The sequence below is a fragment of the Euprymna scolopes genome, chromosome 45 (assembly GCF_053919585.1).
Source record: "Euprymna scolopes isolate OS-2025 chromosome 45, ASM5391958v1, whole genome shotgun sequence".
In the NCBI taxonomy this organism is placed as follows: domain Eukaryota; kingdom Metazoa; phylum Mollusca; class Cephalopoda; order Sepiida; family Sepiolidae; genus Euprymna; species Euprymna scolopes.
In genome coordinates, this window is record NC_136526.1 from 50,972,222 (window position 1) to 50,998,886 (window position 26,665).

Below are 26,665 nucleotides of genomic sequence, written 5' to 3' on the forward strand. Positions count from 1 at the left end.
ACACCATGAAGAAGGAAGTTGGGCTGGTGCCATTATGTGCTGCCTCTGCGGAGGCGGTCGACAAAATCAGGAATATACACCACAACAGTTGGCATTGTGGAGTGAGACGGATATGCTATTTTGTGCAGTTGACCTATCTATCAGTGCCCAAAAGTGCAGTAAGAATAATGGTCAAGGATTGTCAAACATGCCAATCAAGCAAACTCACCCCAGGTAGATGGTAGAAGGTTTTGCTAGGAGTAGACACTTGGAGCTGACTGGGTATGGACATAACCCATTACAGAAGCCAGAACTCCCTCACACTGATCGATTGCAGACCTACGAAATTTGCAATCTGTCGCCCATTAGTAAGACAGGACTCCTCCAGTGTCATCCGTGAATTGGAATCCATATTTTACAAAAGGGGCCGCCTAAAGAGATCCTAATGCACAATTACAAGGCCTTTTGTAGTGAGTAGTTTAGGTGTTTCGTAGACATGTAGGGGATTTGGCTCGGACACCAATGTGCATATGTGCTAAGTGGCAACGGCATAGCAGAGTGGTGCCATTAAAACATGAAGAGGATCATGGCCAGGAAGCAATACAGGATTGCCGAGGTGGTCTATAGATATAATGCAACACCAAAGAATGCCGTGACTGCTGCGAGCGCACCTGTTAATGCGATCTATTGCTACCAAGTGTGCATCAAGGGCATTTACGTGCATCTGTCTGATCGGCGAGGGCTGTATGAGTTAGGGGATACAGTCTGGATGAAGCCTCCCAATAGTTAGTGCATCACCAGCTTTCGAAGAGGATGAATCACTGGCATCGTCAGTGAGCAGGCTGTGCTAGTCGATGGTGCTCCACGCCATGTGAGAGATGTCCAACCCACCCTAAATACAAACCAGTTGGCAAATATTGGCAGTGGTGAATTATCCAATGATGAACTGTGCATCCGATCTATGTCTTATGGGCCGGATGGTTTGACTGTGAACCCCAACCCGACGCCTCTTCTGAGAGCTCTGATGAAGATGAAGAAGTCCAGTCAATCCCTCATCATGCAACAAATGACCATGTCCGCAATGCCACATGTGTAATCTTGAGACTGGTGGGGAGTGTGGACATGAAAGTGCTCTCGACGTAAGAGGTTTCTGTTTGTGTCTGCCGTGTAGGACAGTAATTGATCTGACAGAAGAACCACATTCATTACAGATAGTCGGTCTTATGGGAAACGCAATCTTGTAGCTGCGATGATTGGCAAGAGGTTAACTTGGCTGCATGCTAATTCGTTGGCGTTTGCTGGCGTAAAGGTGATAGCAGGAAACCATTTGGCAGATTGTGCAAACCACGAGGCAGTTTTGTTATTGAGTGCGAAGATTGTAGCAGATGCAAATAGACCTCTTTCTTCTTGCACATATTCCTCCCTGATTGAGTGATGTGGCCATACACTGGCCAATCAGAGGAGTGGGGCATGAATATTTTTAACCCCCAAGGACCTGACAGCTTCCGGTCCTGAGAAGAAAAAACTCTCTCTTACTCCACCAGCTTTCGAAGGGACTAGACCTTTCGCTTCTCTGCTCCTACTAGGTATATGACGACAGCCACCGGATGTAACTACCTAGTAAGCAGTGAAGTCCCAAACCTTCCTTCCTTCTTTTCCTCCTTCGAGTTTAATGCTTTTTTAAATAAACCTTTTCCTTGTTAAGTTTAAGAAGTGGTTTGTTGTTTGTTCGAAAAATTGTGTTAAATTATTTTATTAGGGAGTGCCTTAAAAGCACCAAATATATAATCCCTAAAAGATCAGTGGAGATTTTTAGGCGATTGTTTCTGTAACGAACTAATAAATTTGTGAGGAGTGGGTTTTCCTTCTTCATCTTTCTTTACAGAAGCCCGGACTTTGAGGTGGTGTTGTATGTACCAGAAACTGTGTTCTTCTTACCGAAAATTGAGACTTTTCGTGTCTGACATAAGGTGATTCCATCAAACTATTCAGCTGTCAATGTGTTGAAACTAAATTGTTTTGAGCAACCTGTTTTTGAGCTGATGAGTTTTGTATTGTTTGTTCCTGGTGTTACGTTACAATAATGTACCCAGACAGAATTCTTAAATTGTAAACACAAAATTTGTATTGTAATGTTAAAATACACAAGTTTCTGAAATGTACGCAAAAAACAAAATAAAATAAAATAAGTAAATAAGTTAAAGGCACATGAAACCTGCAAATTTAAAAAAAAAAAGGTTCTCTCCCATGAAGAACATGCCGATGCTATCATCTTGTTCACGAACTTCTCATAAAAATTGAATATTTGTGATGAAATATAGAGAATTTAAACTACTTCAAAACATACAAAAAATGAGTCAGGCAGGTAGAAAAGTAACTGTTATTGGTTATGGTAACCTTTGTTTGTATTTAATTTTTGATACGTTTTTGTTTGTTGGTTTTCCTGATAAAAATCCCCCAAATGTAATTAAAATTGGTTAGGTTCCTGAATTGTGATATTTTTTTAAGTAAAGAGAGGAATAAAAACGTTTTTATATGTAGCAAAATGTAGTAGGCAAAAATAAGGAACAAAGATAGAAAAAGTCAGTTTCGCCTTGCACCACCCACTTCTTGAAGAGAGGGATTTCTTGGCTGTAAAAAACGTAGAGAAAGAAGAAGAAGAAGAAGAAGAAGAAGAAGAAGAAGAAGAAGAAGAAGAAGAAAGAGACTAAAAAAAAAACAGAAGAAAACTCGCTTCTCGCAGATACATGGTTTGTCACAAACAACAATCCAACCGCCAGAACCACCTACACACAATCTGCAGAACACCACACCACCTGATAGCTTCCCAGCGACCTGCCTTTATAGCGGCCAGGAATTATATATTTGCATAATCGCGTGAGACCAGACGTGATTCTGCGAGAATTGCATGGGGTCAACGCCAATAAAAACCCATGAACGCCATCTTGGAACTATCTCTTCCACTCAGCTCGCAACACAGATGTGTCCGCGGTAAGATCTTTATTTCTCCCCATTTCGGTTATTGCTAATTCTGCTACATTACAATTCGGAGATGAGCCATTCATTTTACATGTACCTATGAATAATTCTTGGAGGGGGTGGGGGTTAGACTCGATTTCTTTGACATTTCTGTCATATAGTTTGTTTGTTTTATGTGTTTTTATTTTGTTGTCACTACTTTTTCCACGGCATCTATAATTATAAAAGCGAAAATGTGTGTGTGCATTGTTTCTGTATGCCCGCCAAAGGCTTTTTTCGGAGTGGTTCTTGGCTTTCTTGCTCATTCTTATAACTTTTTATATGGTACACAGATCATAATATCTCACACTTGTGAAATGTGGTCGTAAATATATTTTATTTCGGCCACTTTTATCTTACAATTACAACAAAATTTGCGCCGTGAATTCGTTTGCTGCTGCTGCTATTGCATAAGATTTGACCTAGAAAAACCACCTTCAATTTTTAAACGCCTATTTTAGACTTATCAAAAGTCCCTGACTTCCTGGCCTCATGGAATGTCATCAGAATATTAACCTTAAGGCTTCAGGTTTGAGCCTACCTCCCTCCCAAAACTTTTTTCGATGTTTTTTTTGTTTTGTTTTTGTTCGTTCTTTAAATTCGAGCCTTCTTTTTTATCCCCCCCTCAACACACGGGTACCACCATCAGATTCGAGCTTACCTCCCTCCCAAAACTTTTTTCGCTGTTTTTTTTGTTTGTTTTTGTTTGTTTTTTAATATTTATTTTCGAGTCTACTTTCCTACCACAACATTTTTTTCTTTTTGATCTACCCCCCCAACACACACACCTACAAAAACCCGAGCAACGCCGGGTACCCCCGCTAGTACTTTATTAAAAAATTAATAAACACTTAAATTTTCATTAACACTTAGCAATATGTTAAAGATATTTTCGTAATGTTTTTAACTAGCACGATTTAAAGGGATAATTTAAGTGAATCATGCCGTATACAAACTGTTCTTTTTTTTATGCATTTTGGCCGATAAAGACTATTTTATAGTACGTAATAAACAAACATGATACATGCGACGCTTTCAATAATAATAATTTTAAAAAAATCGGGATCTTTAGCAGAGAAGCCAACAAAATAAAAATAAAAGGGAGTAAAAAAATGCAAATTATTATCAAATAATAATAACCAAACGCAGACATTACTTGTCTACTTAACTGGATTAGTTTTGTGTGTTTTAATGGAATTTTAAGCGTTTATTCAGTTTGAAAAAGTGTCGAGATGGTAAGTTTAACCGACAGTGTCAATAAAAGGACAAAAAAATACTTATAAAAGCCCACCGGGTTTGTATTACTGTACACAAAGATTCGAAAAAGTTGTCTAAAAACAAATATATAACAAGTAAATGTTATCAAAGGCAAGATAAGTTACTTTTCTACCTAACTGGATATATTTTTCGTGTTTTTATTCAATGTAACATGTTTATTCAGCTCGAAAAGCATAGTGTTTACCGATTGGAAAATTCAAAATGGCGCCCGACACTCTCTTTAACACGGTAAGTTCAGGAAAAGATGTTATAAATAATAAACTAGACAAAATACTGTTAGAAATTTGCTCATTATATGTTACCGTGACATAAGTTGACATATATTCGGTGTTTTTTTAATATTATTTTGTCTAGTTTATTATTTATAACACCTTTTCCCGAACTTACCATGTTAAAGAGAGTGTCGGGCGCTATTTTGAATTTTCCAATACATCGGTAAACAGTGTATGTTTTTCGAGCTGAATAAACATGTTACGTTGAATAAAAACAACAAAAAAAATGTATCCAGTTTGGTAGAAAAGTAACTTATCTGGCCTTTGATAATATTTATTTGTTATATATTTGTTTTTTTGACAACTTTTTCGAATCTATGTGTACAGTAATACAAACCCTATTTGTTTTTTTGACAACTTTTTCGAATCTATGTGTACAGTAATACAAACCCTACTTGTTTTTTTGACAACTTTTTCGAATCTATGTGTACAGTAATACAAACCCGGCCCACCTTATGTCTCACTGTGACATTTCAATTGTTTTCAAGGCATTCGCAAAATAGTAGGCACGGGCAAAAATGGACGGACAAAAATGGGGGACCTAGTTTTGAAAGTCGATTTATCAAAATTTTTTTGTAGGTTTCCGACTACTTTTTGGTTGTATTTGAAAGATTAAGGACTAAACTTAATTTTCAAAAGGAAAAAAAAATATTTGTACACATGAAAAATATAAATTAATTAGTTCAAAAACCGAGTGATTCTGGCGTTCGCAAAAAGCAACAAACTAAAATTTTGTAAACACGAAAATTACGAAGGTTCAAAATTTCAGGCAGTCGAAAGACTGAAAATGACGTCATGAAATTAAAACGGAGGCAGTTCTTTTTCCCCCAGTCGCTCATCCGTACATTCCTTTTCTGAACGTTTGTATTAATTTTCGCATTTTTTAATTTAATTATTTTTTATGTTCCTATTTTTAAATTAATTTTTTTTTTTAATTATTGTTCAATATTATATAAAAAATATGTTACGCCGAAAGTTTTACATTCTTGCGAGCAAGGAAATTATTAAAATCTTGCATATAAAAATTATGTGAAACCCGTAATTTAAAAAAAAAGTAGAAATATTTTTTGCAATTATAATTTTTATTGTGAAAATATTAAACAAGCAATGCTTAATTCAATGGTAATATCGGTAGTTCGAGAAACTCATTAATTCATTAATACGGATTTAGGGGCTTATTTCGCAATGTTCCTATAAAAATTATTTTATTTTATTTTTATTGTTACAAATTACGATGCTTTATATATATATATATATATATATATATATATATATATATATATAAAGCAAAAACAAATTTTTGCGTTTTTTCTTTAAAGCTATAACTTTAGTAAAGGTATTTCTTGTTTAAACAAAATAATACATTTCCACTCGGATTTAAATAAAAATAATTAGTTCAATATATTCCGCGATCATCATTTGATAAATACTGAAAATTTCATTAAAATTGGTTAATTTCCTGATTTTTGGTGTTTTTTTTTTAAGTAAAGGGAGGGGTCAAAATGTTTATATATTTGGAGCATCGGCATTCATTTTGCACGTACCTACAAAATAGAAGCTTGAAAAAAAGAAAGAAAAAAAATGGAGTAAATTCTATCATATTACCATTCTTCATTTATATGCAAACATAGAACGTCGACTCGTTTCTCTATTAAAACTAAAGCGAAACAGTAGTAGTAGTAGTAGTAATAATAATAATAATAATAATAATAATAATAATAATAATAATAATAATAATAATAATAAATAAATAAATAAATAAATAAAAAACCAAAAAAAAAAACCAGAAACATATAAAAGCAATTAAGTCAAGTAATGACCCGTTTACTTTTTTGTTTGGCAATCTGCTTTAAATTTGTTTAAAACGTAATGCGTTGTGAAACGAGTATAAGATTAGTTTAAAACGAGATGCGTTTGACGAGTGGAAATTAACAATTTAAGAAAAACAAGTTCGCATATAATTAAAATATTTTTTTCATTTATTCTGATTTAGAATTTCGTTTTATTCAGCTCGAAAAACATACAGTGTTTACCGATGTATTGGAAAATTCAAGATGGCGGCCGATTCTTTCTTTAACACGGTAAGTTCGGGAAAAGGTGTTATAAATAATAAACTAGACAAAATACTATTAAAAACCACCGAATATATGTCAAGTTATGTCACGGTAACACATATTGAGCGAATTTCTAACAGTATTTTGTCTAGTTTATTATTTATAACACCTTTTTCCAAACTTACCGTGTTAAAGAGAGAATCGGCCGCCATTTTGAATTTTCCAATATATCGCTAAACACTGTATGCTTTTCGAGCTGAATAAACATGTTAAATTGAATAAAAACACGAAAATTATATCCAGTTTGGTAGAAAAGTAACTTATCTTGCCTTTGATAACAGTTATTTGTTATATATTTATTTTTTGACAACTTTTTCGAATCTATGTGTACAGTAATACAAACCCCAAACTTTCGTATTTTCTTTTTTTTTTTACATTCAGTTTCACATTTGAAATATCGACTTTTATAGGTTTTCGGGTATGCTGACAACGAAGAATGGCGTCGGACTTAAATAATATGTAAACACCGCCAACTTCCCCATGTTAAGAACGATTTCCGGAATAAACACCCCCAACTTCCCCATATAAAACAGCTTTCGCGTGTTAACAACGGCTTTTAGAATAGACACCACCAATCACCTAATGTTAAGAACGGCTTTCGGGATAAACACTTGTCAACCTTGTCAGCATACCCGAAAACCTATAAAAGTTTATGGTAAGTTTTTCGATTTTGTTGGCGCATGTGTTTTTAAAATTTTAAAGCAAGATTAAAACGGAACGAGATTTTCCGTTCCATTTTTCAAACAACGCCAAAACAGAGGGCTCTCGACAAGTTTTACAAAAAAAAAACAAAAAAAAAAACAATGTTTGTAATTAAATAATAATAATAATAATAATAATAATAATGAATATTCGTGAACTTTTTCAAATACATATGTATATTTACGTACTTTAAAAAATATATTTAATATATATGTAAATAAACATATGTATTTCAACAAAAAAGATAAATATCTGAAAAAATCACTAAATAAACATATTTATTTGAAAATGTCATTATTTCTGTGAAAAACATTCAATATGTTTTATGTTTTTCATCTAATATTCATTATTTCTGTTAAAATGTGTCTGTAAATAAACATTTAAATAATATGTAATTGACTATCATCGTCTATTTCGTATAACTTGGCAATGGCTCGAATAAATTAATATGCGTGATCCATAATAAATTTTAATTATGAAATAATTTTTTGTGTAATTTAACACAACGCAAAAAAAAAAAAAATGAAATAACAATAAAATGAAAATAATTATTTTAATTTTATGCGAACTTGCTTTTCTAGTCGCCATCTTAAAAATCTTCCGCCCGTCAAACTCGTCTTGTTCAAATTAATTCATCTTATAATCGTTTCTTTGTTAAAAACAGATTGCCAAACAAAAAGTAAGTATTTATTAATTTAATTGCTTTTGAAGCTCTTTTTTATTACATTATGATTCCCTTTGTTTTACTACAGGGGCGCTTCCTTCCAAACCATTATGATTGCCTTTGTTTTAATAGAGAATGAGTCAATATTCCATGATTGCATGAACGAAGAATGGTACTATAGTAGGCACCGCCAAAACTGGGGGGGCAGGTCAGTACTTTTTGACGGACCGTCTTTTTAAAAATCTACCAAAAATCAGGTAATTATCCGATCAATACGAAATTTTCAGCGATTATTAGGAGAAGAATGAACTTTATAACAGTGTACTTATTTTTCATAAACGATATTTATATATATATTTTTTTTTTGCTTACAAAACCCCCCCTTGTTTTGAAGTGGGAACAAATATGCTTAAAATAATCATCTGAAACTGAACAAAACATATTGTGTTGTTGTAAGGGACAGAATTATAGATTAAAAAAAAACAAACAAAAAACATTGTTTGCATACCTTATTTTGACGTCTGAATATCAGAACTTCGATTGTGTTTAATTATCCCGCTTTTGAGTTTTGAAGTGTGAAATTCGGTGAATATGTTAAGTAAAATAATTAATTTAAGTTAAGCAAAAAAAAAAAAAAAATTTTTTTTATATTTATACGAAAAAAGCCATTTTAAAATTTTTGATAAATAAATTAACAATTTTTTTTTAGCGAGCCGAATAATGCATGACCATTATTAAACAGAGCATGCTTTGAATAATCGATACAAAAAAAAAAAATTCGATAAATATTGTGCCCTTTGTGTTAAAAATAGCATCATTTTTTTCGATCTCGTTTGAAAACGTTTGCCGCCTTTCGACTACGGTGGACCAAACGCGCTGAAATAATTTTTTTTTATTCTGCTTTAAATTGCCCCCTCCCCCCATTTTGGGGAGCCTGGCCCCCACACACATACACATTAAAAACCAAACTCATACAAATGGTCACCCATCTGGTACTGGCCAGCCTCAGCTTAATAATACATTGAAATTTTCGTCACTGAAAAATAAGTTTTTTTGGCCTGTTTGGTCTTCCATAGTTTTCGTCTCAATCAAAAGAAAACGTAAACAGAGTCGATCTGAACTCTACGCGACGCGAAATGTCTGGTTACCTATATGAATAAGTGGAATTATTTGAAATTCAGGTACTTATATTATAATATTTTTGCATATTCTCTTAGAAAATCATCCTAAATCTTAGTTAGACAATAAATGAATAAATAAATTATTTCAAAAACCCTTTTTTTTTAATATTTAAGTACGTTATTTGTGCAAGACAAAAAATATCAATTGTTAACTTTTTGGGAAAATTTAACATTTAAAATTGAATTAAAAATAGTAGAAAAAGTTTTACATTATTCTGTTTTCTATATGATAAAATTCAGAGTTTTATCTTTCTGGAAAAAAAAAAGTTACTCAGAAATGATGGATTGTAATAAATGTAATTTAGTTTTAAAAAACAACAACAACTTGATTTTGCGGCCATTTTTGGCGGTGCCTATACTATAGAAATCACTCTAATCGGGTTTTTATTGTTTACTTTTGTTTGTTTTTCCCCGAGTGTCTTGAAAATTATTTTTGTATTAAAAACGTTGCAGTTGTCTAAAAATATAAAAATAAAAATAGAAGTTTTATTCCAAACCTTATTTGAACTTTTATAAGAAAATTATAACCTTTTATAATAAATATTTAAATAATGTTTATGAATTTTTTTTTTTGTTTTTATTTTTAATTCATGTACTTTTTTTTTTTACTTTTATAATAAAAAATATATTATGGAATTTTTTATGAACTGTTTTTTCTCCAATAATATGTTTATGAACTGTTTTTTCTTTTTTTTTTATCAAACAAAAATAGAACATTTATATTATGAACTGGTTTTCAAACGTCAGGTGTTGGTAATTTTTATAAATAATAAAGTATAAAAATACAACTTTTATAATAATAGTTTGGTAAACGTTAATATCGGTATACCCTGGCCAAATCACAGCTTTAAAAATCGTCCGTGTCCATCAAACTTAAAAATCGGAACATCGCTTGTCAAACAAGCCCTTGTTAAACTGTTTCTGATATTGTGACTTTATTCTCTTTCCATCACATTGTCTCTACGTAATTCATTCACGTTTTTACTTTTATTCTCATGCAAAACAAGATATATTGCCACTTAGATTAAGGGGGTTACTATTTAAGATTATATCTACAAAGACATTGTAGCAAGTTGAGCAGCAAGATATTAATATTTTTGTATGTTAGTAAGAATCAAGAATGAAAAAGGAGAGAATTCCAAAGTCTGGCAGTTTGAGGTAAGAAAGTATTATAATAGAAATATAAGCCGCCTTCAGGACAGAACTGCCAGTAATCACTGTAAAAGAGTAATAAAGAATGTGAGAGAGTTGTATGTTCACTTCGTTAAGTCCAAAGTAGCTGAGCAGCAGCTTGATTCCCACCAGTTTTGGCAAATAATAAACAGTCCTGAATAGAAGCATATTTCTTTTTACATGGAGTTCACCACTTATCAAGACACGGAAGCCACTCATGGATAAGGGTTATTGCGTGTACAGTAACCAATGGGATAGTATCATAGTAATCGTTAGTATTGGGGATTTGATAAAGTGTCTTACTTAAGAGAGCGGTTCATCAGGAATTTGTTTATGTTGGACTTGAAGACATCCAATTTGTAGTCAGGTGGGAAACAGGCAAATGGAAGAGAGTTCCACAGGCGTGTACTTAACCATCATCAATGGACCTGAGGTAATCTCATTGGCATCGGACAAAGCCAAACTTTTTGCAAAGAATTTTGCAGCTAATACACAGGAGGATATATGCCAACCTTGCCATATATCCTGCTGTGTCTGAAAACATACTATGCAACATACAAATATCTGTGCATGATATGGCCAAGCTAATCAAAACCTTGATTTTCGTAAAGCAACTGGCCCTGATGGCATTCCAATCATAGTGCTGAAAAAGCTTACACCAGAACTAGCACTCATACTTACAAAGTTGTTTAAGTATCGTCTTAAGAAAAATTGCTTTCCAACACCCTGGAAAACCTCATCAGTATGTCCTGTATTTAAAAATTCAGGTGATCGGCCATCTCTCTCTCAATAAAGATCAATAAATCTCCTATGCATCATAGTTAAGTTGCTGGAATCTATATTAAATAGATACGTAGTCAACCACCTCAGCAAGAATAACCTCCTCAGTGACATGCAGTATGGTTTCCATTCTGCTAGATCTGCAGGAGATGTCTTAACAGTTATATCTCATAGAATTAGAAAATCTCTTGACAGAGCCTTCCTTCCTACGGCAATTGCTCTTGACATATCAAAGGCCTTTTATAGGGTGTGGCATATGTAGGTCGACTCCACAAAATCTCCAACTATGATATAGCTTCAAATGTTTTTTCAATTATTAAATCATTTCACTTATAGGTTAAAATAGTAGTGGTTGATGGGCAGAAATCAGAAGCTCACAGTATTCTTGCTGGAGTCCCTCTGGGGTCTGTCCTAGGCTCAACTCTCTTCCTGATTTACATCAAAGATCTCCCAAATCCTATCCTAAGATCATTCATAGACATTAATGCTGATGACACTGCCATCTATGGCAATACTTCAAAGACAGTAAATGACCAAGTTCTCTATGATTCTTTTTCCTCTGATCTTGAGCATGTAATGCAATGGGAAAAGCTAGGTTGGTCACTTTTAATGCATCTAAAACCAAGCTTATATCTTTACATTATCAATGCTCTGATCTGCATCTTGCATCAATTGAAATGAATGGCTATCGTCTTGAGGATGCTACATGTTTTGACAAACTTTTGGGTCTGACCTTTACTACTGATCTGACATGGAACACGTACATCAAATCTGTTGCCAAGGCTGCTAGAAAAATAGTGGGATCCTTCTACCACTCCAGTAAATATCTCACTGATGATGTAATTTTTTTCCTGTATAAGAGTAAAGGATGGGGTACTGTTGCCACATATAGGCAGAAACTGCTAGAAGCAACCTATCCTGCGTTGACAGAGTTCAAAATAGACTTTGTAACCTACTGAGGAATGCACTTGTCTCTTCCCTGCACTTTCTTTCCCACAGAAGAGATGTTGTGAGCCTGTCTCTGTTTTATCATTATTTTCATGGCAAGTGCCTATCTGAGCTCCAATCTATGGTTCTTTTCTTGCCTGACTTTCACACAAAACACTTTTCTAATGGAAACCACTATCAATAATATCCCTCACAGTTTATATGTCCCTAAGAAGAAAAAAAAATAGTGTGTGGGAAATAAAGAGTCTGCATGGGCAAAACTAGTGCAGTGATGATTTGAGTGAAAAGTGGGTGCACGCTCCACAGTCCACTATCTTGGCAGACCATCAGCGGTTCCAGTGGCAGGTAGAGACCATGACGACTGGACTGACAGGCTGCTGCAGGAGTGTGCCAAGAGTCCAGTTTGTCAGACTTTGCCTAATGTGTCACCTCAACACATTTTTAAAATGATGGCACAGGGTGCCACACAATGAGATATGCAGGCGCACTCAAATGGACCCACTTGACATAATTTTAACTCATAGACAACTTAGGTGGCTTGGTCACACCATCCGGATGCCAGCAGAAAGGCTCCCACGCAAGGTCCTCTACGGGGAACTTGCAGAGGGCAGACGCAACCCTGGGGGTCCACATAAACGTTTCAATGACCAACTAAAAACATCATTGAAAAAATGTGGCATAGAATCCAACGCCATCGAACATGCTGCTGCTGATCGGAGAAAATGGCGAAACATCTGCCAAGAGGGCTTGGAAACTTTCACCTCCACCTATGACGACCGTGCAGAGCGAAGAAGACACCAAAGGCACACAGCGCATCGGGCAGCCGGCATCTTCCCCTGTGTTGCCTGCGGCCGTGTATGCAATTCACGAATTGGACTCCACAGTCACCAGCGAGTCCATCAGGCGTAATCTATCTGGGACTGTTAGGCATGGTGCTACGTCATCGTCGTCAGCGACGGACTACTGAAGAAGAAGAGATATGTCCCTAAACCTAAATTTAGATTCTATGAATAAAGTTTTTTCTTAGAGTTTCATGCCTGTGGAACTCTCTTCCGTTTTCCTGCTTTCCAACTGACTAGCATATGGTCAATATATATGTGTTGTATGTATATAGATATAAGTCAAATGTGAACAAGTTGTCCCTTTAAGTAATCCAATTTACCAAATTTTCACTACTAATGATTACTCTGATATTGTTCTATTGACTAGATTACCTTACACTCATTAACCCTTATCCTTGAGTGTCCTCTAAGCCTTGATTAGTGGTGACTCCTTTGAAAAAAAAAACAAAGACATTTCAGGAATCTAGGGATATATACACTTTACAGTAAAGTAATAGTAAGTCTATAAGGAAAAAATAGAGGGATGGGGCTTGGATGATAGTATGCAAATTATTGGAAACTCTCTATGATGATGTCTACAAGGAAAAGACTGTCGCGTATGCAGCATGAATAATAGTTAATCATCTGTACCGAAATTACTACATCTGAATATTCAAACAAATTAAAATGATGTCTTTAACTTCATTTTTCTTATTTTTACTCTGTAAATTACATAAGGATTGATTATTTCTCTCGGGAACAGATACCAAAGTGAACAGCTTTAAATACTGAGGCTACTGAAGGAGATTCTTGTTCTTTATTTTCTACTAAAAATCTTTTAATAATTCATTGGTAATATGTTTCATAGCTACATCTACCTCTTTATTCCTCTTTCTTAGAATCGGCTTTTTCTTTTCTGCTTTCTAAAAGATAACTGAAAACAACTGATTTTCCTATAAAGATGTTACTATCTTGCTGCTTCTTAAGAAATCAAGCATTGCAAAAGTATTCCTCAAGTTGATAGTAAAAGTGTCATTTCTTATTGAGTTCCAGTTTCCCCACTATGCAAAAGACCAAGTTCACCAACATAAATGTTTTCGGTCTCATATATTTGTGCCAAATGCAATTTGTCAACAGTAAGTCACCATCTTGTGAATAGATCCAAATCAATAATGAAGAATATCTTGCCATTCTTTGTGTAAATTTGCTGTTTCACTTCCATACTTTTTAAATTCTTTTGAAGACATCAACTACAAAATTAATGATGACGAAAACAAATTATTCTATTGTAGACTGTCTTTAACTTCTACCTGAAACAGTTCATCTCATATTTTGCTGATGTTTTCAGACAAGAAATCTCAAAACTTGAAGCAGCCCAGCTTCTTACAGATTAACTTTTGTTGTCTACTAAAGGCTCTCTCAAGTCTGACATATGACATTAAACACCTTTTTCTATTTTATTATTTTTCCTCTCGTTTTGAAGTTTGTGAAAAAAGTTGATAATAGTGACACTGGCAGCAAAAATCATTATTTTTATTTAGTTCTGTTATTGTGACTTTATGCTTTTGTCAAGAACAGAGCTATAACCCCTAAAGGATATTCATTCATTTAGAAAACTATTGTTAACCTGTTTATACAATTGTAATTTTATTCACCTCCCCAGTACATGGCTACCCCTAAGGATTATTAATTCACTTAGAAACGACTGTTACCATTCCAGTCAAACTTAAAGTATGTTAATACAACCACCTCTAAGTATTTACTATCAAAAATTTTCCCTTAGTTAACATTTCCTTTTCTAACGGTCAAAAGGTTTGTTGACATACATTAGTAAACCTGATTTTTATTTTACTATTCATACTAAAACCAAATTTACTTTTTCCTTGGGAGAAAAATAAAAACAAAAGTCAGGTAATACACATTAAGTTTGGTTAAAAACCTTCTGCAAATTATTTTTGTGAATAGATCCAAGTCAATAATGAAGAATATCTTGGCATTCTTTGTGTAAATTTGCTGTTTTACTTCCATACTTTTTTAATTTTTTTTTAAATTAATGATGATGACAAACTATTCTGCTGAAGACTGTCCTAAACTTCTATGTAAAACCGTTCATATCTTTTTCATTTAAATTTAAAAATCTAATTTACGCCATTTATTTCTTATCTCATAAATCAAAAGAATACATAAAAATATTATTATCTTCATATACTTTACATTATCTGCTCATTTTTTTGTTTTGAAGACATTCAGTAGTTTTATCTTGAATTTATAAGTAATGTTATCTTATTTTCAAATTAATTGACTTTTAATTATTATTTTTACATTCAGATTTGTAGTTGCATTATTGTAAAAAAGTCTTCTGATTTTAATTTTTGATGTTAACATATATTAAACTATAATTCTATGAATGCGTTTTTAACATAATTCCTCAAATCTTGTATTCAAGTAAAATAGTTTAATTTATTATTATTACAAAATTATTATTATTATTATTATTATTATTATTATTATTATTTTTATAGTAAATATGAAATGCATCTACATATAGCCAAAATGCTCAAGCAAATCTTCATTACTTTGAAAAAAAGCTGCTTAATGTTCCAATAGTTTTTGAGTGTCTGGTAATTATTTTTATTTGTAAAAAATACTCCACATTTTTAATGATTATGTAAATTGTGCATTTATTTATTTTTTAAAGGTAGATTTTTTGTAAGAACAATTAATTTGAACACCACAACTTTTATGAATGTTCTGATCAGTTGCAACATCACTAATCTATTTTTTGTGTTTTCATTATTATTTATTGGTTATTTTATTTGTGTGAGTGTATTTTTTTTATTTTTTAATAGTAGATTTTTGCAATGTAAAATTATTTGAACACTTTAATATTCCGCGCAGAAATTAATACTGCCCATAATATTTTTGCAAATAGGAAGAGGAAAGCATGAAATTTTAAAAAGATGAAGTAAAAAATAATCTTAAATAAAATATATTTGTATTACAAATAGCGTAATATTTCTGAATTTTTTAGATGAGGATTGATAATTTATATTTTTTTAGGAATACTGCTCTCATTTTGAGTATTATTTCCCCAACTTTTAAAGATTTTACCTTCAACTTGGGAACCTTACTGTCCTACCTGGAAATCTTATTTTCAAGTAGAAGCCCCTATTTAATATCTGTATAGTATCCGTTATGCTATGGGTTATTTTAAAACATGTTAAAGTAAACGATAAGAAAGGGAAAATTTATTAATATTTTTAAATGTTTATTCGCTTGAAAAATATAAACTTTAAAAGCAGCGGAGAAATAAAGACTGGTTAATATTTGTGAATTATTCGTCTAAAAAAAACAAACAAATTTATGACAAAATAAAAATTTTGCATGTTAATTCAAAACATAGGAAATATTTTACTTTTCTCTTGAAAGTAAAATACAAAACTAAACACCTATAGATGGAATGATTTTATGTGTTTGTAAAAATGAAGACATGCATTGAAATTTTTTTTTTACACAGGCATCACCACATTATCTAGGCCAAGAGGCCACTCAAGGATAAGGGTTAAAGAGTGTACAGTAGAAATTGGAAAATATAGTAATCATTAGTTATGAAAATTTGGTAAATTTGTTAACTTATATGGAACGGCTCATCAAGAACTTGTTTACGTTAGACTTGAACACAACCATATTGTAAATCTAAACTGTCTATATCTATAGTCGAAATCATCAAGCATAGCTTCGTGACTATTAAAGAAAACATAAGGTTCAGATAGTTTGGAATAACAGGTAATTATTTTTACTTGTAAAATGTTTAATTTTCATTATTATTTATTGATTATTTCAATTGTGTGAGGGTATTTTTATTTTTTGATGGTAGATTTTTTGTAAGAACAATTAATTTAACCACTACAACTTTTATGAATGTTCTGATCAGTTGCAATATCACTAATGTATTCCTCAAATCTTGTATTCAAATAAAATAGTTTATTATTATTACAAACTTATTATTATCATTATTATTATTATTATTATTATTATAGTAAATATGAAATGCATCTACATATAGCCAAAATGCTCAAGCATATCTTCATTACTTAAAAAAAAAACTGTTTAATGCTCAAATAGTTTTTGAATGTCTGGTAATTATTTTTATTTGTAAAAAATACTCCACATTTTTAATGATTATGTAAATTGTGCATTTACTTATATATATTTTTATGATAGATTTTTTGTAAGAACAATTAATTTGATCACCACAACTTTTATGAATACTAGTATTTTATGAATATATTTTTAGCATTATTCCTAACATTCTATATTAAATATATTTGATGTATTATTTTTCCAGACTTATTAACTAGCAAATGTAAACTGTGTATACCTTTTGTAATTTTTAAAGAAAACAGATTGCTTTATGTTCCTATAGTTATTAAATATCAGTTAATTATTTTAAATACAAAACTAAACAACTATAGACAGAATGATTTTATGTGTTTGTAAAAAAATGAAAATATGTAAATGACATATTGAAATGATGCAGAAATGTTTGTGGTTCGAAATATATTCATTTACTCAGTAAAATTGAACTTAATTAATTTGAAACTGCTTAATGTTCAGGTAGTTTTTGAATGATTGTTAATTTTTATTTCTATTTCTATTTTTAGGAATACTGGTCTCATTGTGAGTATTATTTTTACAACATTTGAAAGATTTTATCTTCAACCTTCTTTAGGTGTATCTTGTTGAACTTGGGAACCTGACTGTCGAACTCAGAAATCTGTACGTAATTTTAAATAAAACCCGTTATTCAATCTCTAATGCATCATGCTCTAATTCTTTCAATCATGAACAGGAAAGTCTTAAGTAATTCGCAATTCTATTCGTAGTATTGTCTACACTGAGACTCGAGTCTTTACTCACAAGAACGGTGTCAGTTTGCACTGAATTTTACTAAGTACAATATCTGGTCTGCCATGTGTCCTTTCAAAATAAACAATCAGAAAGGGACAATTTGTTTGTAGAAATTATTTCTAAATGTTTATTGAGTTTATAAAACGTAAAGATAGAAACTTGAAAAGCAAGCAGATATATAAAGACTGGTTAATATTTGTGAATTATCTGTCTAAAAAATCAAAGCAATTTATGATTAAATAATTTTTCACATGTAAATTAAAAACATAGGTAAGCTTACTTTTCTCTGGAAAGTAAAATACAATGATGCAGAAACGTTTTTGATTCAAAACTAAACTGACCATGTGACAATATACAACCTTTCATATAGTATCTTAATTATTAACAACAATTAGTTATTGATTCATTCGTTAATAGTTCAACAATGCCCTCCCCAACTTGTAAATTTTTGTAAGGTTAATTAATTTGAACACCACAAACTTTATGAATATTCTGCTCAAACTAATAATGTCTGTAATATTTTTAAAAATAAAAAGATGGAACCAGGAAAGTTTTAATAAATAAAACAATAATCGTGTTTTATTTCTGAATTTTTGAGATAGGGATTTATATTTATTTTTTTTTAGCAATGCTGTTTTCATTTTGAGTATTTTCACAACGTTTGGAAAATCTTACCTTCAACTTTCTTTAGTTGTATCTTGATATTGGAAATCATCCTGTTGAACTCGGAAATCTGCACTGAATTTCATGAAATCTCCATAGTTTATTCTATAGAACGAAAATCAGAGAAACGACAATTGTTAATAAGTGGGCCTATTGAGTTTTAACTTCTGCGGGAGGACAGTCAGTGTACTATAATGCTGAATCGACAGGCCATAATATCTGTAAATATGCAGTATTTGTTTTATAATATAAAATCATTAAATTGTCAATGTTCATTCTATAATCATGAAACCCAGTGTTTTTTTATGAAGTGAAAATTAAAATAGCTACCATTATCTTATATTTTTCTCCATCATGATATTTACAAAAAAAAGTGAATGTGTCTTAAACTGTGTATTTTTTAAATTACTGAATATTTCATTGTTTTACAATTTCTTCTTGAAAATAAATATTTTTGAAGCTTATGTTGTTTAATGCTAATGCTGTAAGAATTCTTCAGATTTGTAATTGTCGTTTGTCATGCCACTAGATACTTAGAGAGTAGTGGATGATATATGTTGTGTGTCTTGACAGAAAATACACCTTACTTCTGGGAGTAATGTTTGGGATGTCCTATTTAAAGATAGAAAACCAAAATTATTGAAAGCATATCAAGTGTTGAGAAATATTGGTTTCATATGTGAGACTTTCATATATGTTGTAGACATATTACTATATTGCTTTCTGGATTTATGTCATTATAAGCTATGCCAATAATAGTTCCCATAATTTGCAGAATCACGTGAACAGCGAATCCTACCCATTATAATATCTATTGCCATGCTTAACTATGACATAATAGGTCCAAATTGATCTTTGACACGCTCTTCCAAGGTCTAGATGCATGATATTTGATGAATATGTGCTTCCCTTTATTTTCTTAGTGCTGAGGTCAGTATCATAATTTTACGCATCAACAGTAATGATGAGCGCCTATTAATCAATAACACTGCCAACTTTTGTTTTGGTCTGCATGATGACAGCCATCAGCATGAGTAGCCATTATGGTTGGTGAGGGCTTAATTTATTGTAAAAAGTCATCCAACTATAATGTATTGCTTTAACTGGACTGTTCTCTGTTGATATACATGATTGTTCAGCTTGCTTGGTGCCTGTGATCCTGAAACTGTTTATGCACTAAAATGGATTTCCCCTAACTTTGATCGAGAAATCCTGCTATTTTCATCAGGGGATCCAAGCTAAGGTAGCCTTTCACAATTATCACTTCATAAATTATGTTATAATTTACCAACTTACCAACTCTATATGTCTGCATTGCAACGCCAGGAGTAACCATCAGAACATTTTGCTATGAGCAAGTCCAGTATATTCTCTGGCTTATATTACATAGTAGCGCTAAGAATAATGAGTGTTTCAGCATGTTCTACTTTTACTAAAGTAATCAAGTTATAAAGTTTTTTTAAATATTTTATTCAAGTATACAAAAATATTTCTCATCAATAATGACGGTTGATTACATTTTGAACCTTCTGCTTAATGATTTTTTTTTATATGGTTAAAACTTTTACATAAATTTAAATGTCTTCATTTTTCGTAAAAAAAACTATTCTTTTATAAAAAGAATTCATTTTCTGAGTTGGTAAGTATTGCAACAAATATCTGATTATATTTTTACTTTAATCACAAATGAATTCTAGGACTTCTTAAAAATTGTGCATGATTATTTGATTGTGCCTTTAGCTAACAATACAACCGTCTAATTTATTCATTTTAAAAGTGACTATTTATTTTGCAAAGACCATGTATCAAATTTAATTATTTTGTGAAATTTATCTTTTCTCACTTTTGCAGAATACAATGGAACTTAATATAACAGACAACATATCCAGTTTTTTATGAAATAAAATTTTATGAAAATATATTGACAAAAATCCTAACAACTATGTATGTATTTCTTCTATTCCTTTTAAATCTGTTACTAGTTGAAAAAATTATCTCAAGTGAATCTGATTAATCGACTCATTGACCTTTTCATGAATGCAATGAATAGTAGAACAATGAAAATAACAAGACTTTAATAATTAGCTTATCGATTTGTTAGAACTTTCCATTAAAATACACAGAAAATTATTCATATATGTTCGAATTGTGAAGATCTATATACATTATGTTAATATGTAAGGTTTATAAAATGTATAAACATTCACTGGACTTATACATATTCAGTATTTATCAATAAATCCACATCAAATATTGGTTTTATGTGGATTATTTTGGTTTATAGTAAGCTGATACTTGTATATTTAATTATGTTTTTCAATGTAAGTAATAACATGTATACATACACACACATATATACATGTGTGTGTATGTACACATCATAAATGTACAAACATTTACTGAATCCGTCATATGAATTCAATATTCATCAATCTCTATTGCTGTGATGTCTGACATGTTGTAAAACGTTTTCATGTGAAATGTATTTATGAATATATAAAAACAAACATGTTACTGACAATTTTATTTCTCCTAGTCGTAGGCTTAATTAATGGAACACTCGATTACATAATGGTGGTAAATGCATACAATAATGTGTTAATTAACTCTAATAAATGCAGTATTTCAGCCATCAAAATTATTGAAAATAAACATACTGCTAATAGAAAAAACTTATATGAAACCCTTATTATGAGCTATACATACCCACATTAAGGTTATAGAATATTAGAGTTTATTGCATCACCAAAAGAAGTTAAAGGCAGCGAGATGAATTCATATATAACTAATAGAAGAGTGATCTTGTATGCATCATAGCTCATTTGCCGGCTGACAAAAAAAAATTCTAATGTAAACCAATCTCAGAAATAATGTATTTTAGCATTATTGTCTCTAATTAAATTACATTAAAGATGTACACACGAAATGTAAATGTTGTTTTGCTACATATCCTAATTAAAAAAAGTTGGTATATTTTTCCATAAATCAAACACAACATTAATATTTTAAAACACAAAATTATTATTTTTATTAATCTTTAATGGTTTGTTTAATTTACTATATTATTTCAAATTATTACTCTGTTATGAATCAATTAAAGGCAGTGTAGTGTAATATTTTCTTATGTAGTCATGAAACCAACATCCCTGTCATTACCTCCACTTTAATTAAAATACACAAAAAATTATATTAAAGCAAAGTTTTTGATATCAATATATATTGCTGTATTTATGAAATGTGTGTTTATGAAATGTGTGTTTTATTTTATAAAAGAGGAAAACTTTATCATATATTTTCTGCTTTAATCGATTTGCAGATGAAAAGTGTATAGACTTAATTATCCATACACACAATGAAACATATGATTTCGATTTTCATTTTAACATTACAAAAATATGAATTGTAAACGAACTACTTAATTTTAAATCCATAAAAGCTGAAACAGTAATATTTGTTATTCATTTCCTGCATTCTAAAATAAAAAAATACTAGGAAACAACTTTGTAAATATTTTCACTTTGAAAATGAATACAAAATCAGATACTCAAAAGAAACCATATTCTTGTAATGTATGTAGCTCTTCTTTTACAAGGAAAGACAGCTTGGTCATTCATATGCGAACACATACTGGAGAGAAACCATATTCTTGTGAAGTATGTGGCTCTTCTTATACAAGGAAAGACAGCTTGGTCAATCATATGCGAACACACACTGGAGAGAAACCATATTCTTGCAAAGTATGTGGCTCTTCTTTTACAAGGCAACACAGCTTGGTAATTCACATAAGGACACATACTAGAGAGAAACCATATACTTGTGAAGTATGTAGCTCTTCTTATACAAGGAAAGACAGCTTGATCCTTCATATTCAAACACATACCGGAGAGAAACCATATTCTTGTGAAGTATGTGGGTCTTCTTTTGCAAGTAAACAGAACTTGCACAATCATACACGTACACATACAAGAGAGAAACCATATTCTTGTGAAATATGTGGCTCTTCTTTTACACATAAACATCACATGTTGGAACATACGCGAACACATACAGGAGAGAAACCGTATTCTTGTGAAGTATGTAAATCTTCTTTTGCAAGTAAACGGAACTTGCAAATTCATATGGGAACGCATACAAGAGAGAAACCATATTCTTGTAAAGTATGTGTGTCTTCTTTTGCAAGTAAACCAATCTTGCGCATTCATATGCGAACACATACAGGAGAAAAAACATATTCTTGTGAAGTATGTGGGTCTTCTTTTACACGCAAACAATGTTTGACCATTCATCTGCGAACCCATACTGGAGAGAAACCATATTCTTGCAAAGTATGTGGCTCTTCTTTTACAAGGCAACACAGCTTGGTCATTCATATGCGGACACATACTAGAGAGAAACCATATTCTTGTGAAATATGTGGCTCTTCTTATACAAGGAAAGACAGCTTGATCCTTCATATTCGAACACATACTGGAGAGAAACCTTATTCTTGTGAAGTATGTGGGACTTCTTTTGCAAGTAAACAGGACTTGCGCAATCATACACGAACACATACAGAAGAGAAACCATATTCTTGTGAAGTATGTGGCTCTTCTTTTACAAGGCAACACAGCTTGGTCATTCATATGCGGACACATACTAGAGAGAAACCATATTCTTGTGAAATATGTGGCTCTTCTTATACAAGGAAAGACAGCTTGATCCTTCATATTCGAACACATACTGGAGAGAAACCTTATTCTTGTGAAGTATGTGGAACTTCTTTTGCAAGTAAACAGAACTTGCACAATCATATGCGAACACATACAGGAGAGAAACCATATTCTTGTGAAGTATGTGGCTCTTCTTTTACACATAAACATCACATGTTGGAACATATGCGAAAACATACAAGAGAGAAACCATATTCTTGTGAAGTATGTGGGTCTTCTTTTGCAAGTAAACCGATCTTGAACATTCATATTCGAACACATACAGGAGAAAAACCATATTCTTGTAAAGTATGTGGGTCTTCTTTTACACGCAAACAATGTTTGACTATTCATCTGCGAACCCATACTGGAGAGAAACCATATTCTTGCAAAGTATGTGGCTCTTGTTTTACACAGAAACAAAGAATGTTGGAACATATGCGCATACATACTGGAGAGAAACCATATTCTTGTGAAATATGTGGCTCTTCTTTTACACGGAAACATCACATGTTGGAACATATGCGAATACATACTCAGGAGAAACCATATTCCTGTGAAGTATGTGGCTCTTCTTTCACACAGAAACATCACATGTTGGACCATATGCGAACACATACTGGAGAGAAACCATATTCTTGTGAAATTTGTAGAAGTTCTTTTACACAGAAACATCACATGCTTGAACATTTGCGAACACATACAGGAGAAAAGCCATATTCTTGTGAAGTATGTGGCTCTTCGTTTACACGGAAACGTCATATGTTGGAACATATACGAATACATAGTCTAGAGAAACCATTTTCTTGTGAAGTATGTGGTTTTTCTTTTACACGTAAACAACAGATGTTGAAACATATGCGAACACATACTGGCATGGATTGACTATAAAAAGGCATGTAATACTGGTCCACACACTTGACTTCTATCTAGATTTATATTAAGTACACCCGGTAATCAAACAGATCATGTCTATACATATAAAAATGTGGCAGACAAGTGAACAACTATGACATTAAGCCACACAAACGGAGCTAGAAATGTCTCTGACGTGAACATCAGACAAGGAATTTTTCATGGAGATAGCTTACCCCTTTTATTATTGAGCTTGGTGATAGATTCGTTAAGCAAATTATTGAATTAAAAATATGCTTACATTCTGAGTCAGGGCAAATGACAAGACCCAAACAAAAGAATCCACCACCTGCTCTTCATGGATGGCCTCAAGCTATATGCTAAAGTGAACTCGTAGATTGTGCATAACTTCTCCAGATATATTGACATGAAATTTGAACTGAAAAAATGTGCTAAATGCTCTATAAGATCTGGGAAGAAGATCCTAACTTAAAATATACAGCTGGATGAATATACAGACATCACGGACCTAGAAATCTATATATAAAAGCGAAAATGTGTGTGTGTTTGTATGTCTCACAAAAAGGTGACGGACTTTCACGAGTTTAGTATTTTGAAACTCGACATCTTGGATGACAAATATCGAAAAATTGGCTAAATCATTAATTCCTTCACCCTAAACTGGATCCTTTTCTACAAGGAGGTGTGGCGAAAAAATCGTTCCTTTATTTTCTCTCCTCCTGCTACTACGACAATGACGTCATATTTGCCCTAGAAAACATTGATGTTAGTTTAAACCACTTGCAAGTGTTTTTAAAGGTTTGATTTTATCCGTTCTGATTTGTATGTCACTTTGGCATAGGGGTAACGTGACAGGCTTTTTTTGTTCTGCCTTAGCCTCGATGCTTCGTGTTCAAGCCTATCTGCCTACCTAAACTTTTTTCCTCTTTTACACCTTTTTTTACTTTTTTCTTTTTCCTTTTTTCCCCTTTTTTTCTTTCCTTTTTTCCTTTTTCCTTTTTTTCTTTCATTTTTTTCCTTTTTATGTTTGTTTGCTGTTTTGCTTTGTTTTGGTTTTTCCAATTATTTTTAACATCGTGTTTTTTTATAATGTTAAAATACTGTCACCCTCTCCTACATACACACCTCCAAAGACCCGGGCAACGCTTGGTACCCCCGCTAGTGCAATATAGATACAAGTACCTTGGCATAGAAGAGAGCGATACCGCTCAAAATGTAAAGATGAGAGAAGAAATTGGTGATATGTTAAATAGAATCCACTTGCTAAAGCAAAATAACTGTTGTAGCATATGACTTTGCCATTGTTGACTGGCCTCAAAATGACATAAACAGACTAGCCACTAAGACGTGTAAAAGTGTGACAATATACAAAGTAATATACATAAACTAATGTCTGCCTAGAATATATCTTCCCAGATCAACAGGAGGTATAGGGCTCTCAGAGATTGACCACCAACACTGTGAAACTAGTGTATCGGACAATATCTGATGAGAAATCCAACTCACGATGTTATATCAACATCATGAAACAAGAGCCAGTAGAACAACCTCCATCACGAAACTGACCAAACATTTTGGACAAGACTGTCTTACAAATGAGATAGATACAGAAAACAAATCTGCTTCAGAAATAGCCTGGAAGAGTTGCCAGAAATACACTAAAAAAAAATTTGAAGAATAGGCCAATCAACAACGTGCAAAATATTTTCTGGAAGAATCAAACCAAGATTATATAGCTATGGACGGCTCTATACGCTGGCTAAAAGAAGGATCGCTCTACTATGATTAGGAGAAGTTTATAACTATCCAAGATCGAGGCTTGATGACCAATGATTTTAAAAATATGAGTGGTCTCAGCAATGACAACAAATGCAAGTTCTGCTACATAGAAGTAAAGATTATGAGTCCCCTGACATCCACCTACAAGGTTCTGCTAGGAGATGGCTACTATAGAATGTGACACAATGAAGTATGTCAATATCTCCACTGGACAATCTGTGTAAGAAGTTGAATATTGAATGCAGCAGCAAGTCTTGAGAATATATACCTGAAAGAATAGCTGGAAACAAGTCAGATACCATCCCCTATGACTATGTAATCCTTACAGCTATGTACCTAGAAAAAAGGGCTATAAAACCTGACATATGGAACAAAAAGAAGGAAGCGACCTTAGCAGAAATTAGTGTCCCTAACGATGCTGGGTTAAACAGAGCTGAGAGGGAAAAGATTATGAAATACTAGTCTTATGTTTGACATGAAAAGAAACTGGAATCTTAGGAAGATCTCTATTATTCCAGTAATTATAGGAGCAACCGGACTTATGAAAAAGAATCTTAAAAACTATCTGACAAATATACCCGGTGAACCTAGTGCAAGGTAGATTCAAACAATTTCACTCAATGGGACAATTAGAATCTTAAAACGATCTCTCAGAAGATATAAAATAGCATGGGAAAGTTTGACATGTGGCAGGATGCTCCATCCCTGATTTAAAAAAATAAAATAAGAAAAATAAAATAATGAGTTAAAGAATATTCTTGTTAAGTCTTTGGCTCTTTTACAAGTAAACAATATTTGGCCCTTCATATGCGAACACA

The 26,665-nt window shown here is 32.3% G+C and overlaps 1 protein-coding gene and 1 long non-coding RNA gene across 2 annotated transcripts in view; both read left to right on the forward strand.

The window, feature by feature from the left end:
* The first annotated feature begins 7,065 nt into the window (after window positions 1-7,065).
* LOC145269606 (uncharacterized) lies at window positions 7,066-21,229 on the forward strand. Its single transcript, XR_013865131.1, has 3 exons — window positions 7,066-7,316; window positions 17,595-17,610; window positions 20,356-21,229. It is a non-coding gene; the product is annotated as an uncharacterized LOC145269606 (long non-coding RNA).
* A 474-nt stretch (window positions 21,230-21,703) lies between these two features.
* LOC145269603 (uncharacterized) overlaps window positions 21,704-26,665 on the forward strand; it is a 5,210-nt gene continuing 248 nt past the window's right edge. Inside the window, exon 1 of the mRNA XM_080125336.1 lies at window positions 21,704-26,665. This exon is cut by the window's right edge and continues 248 nt beyond it. Coding sequence (XP_079981462.1) covers window positions 22,029-24,077 — 2,049 coding nt within the window. The 5' untranslated portion in view covers window positions 21,704-22,028 and the 3' untranslated portion in view covers window positions 24,078-26,665.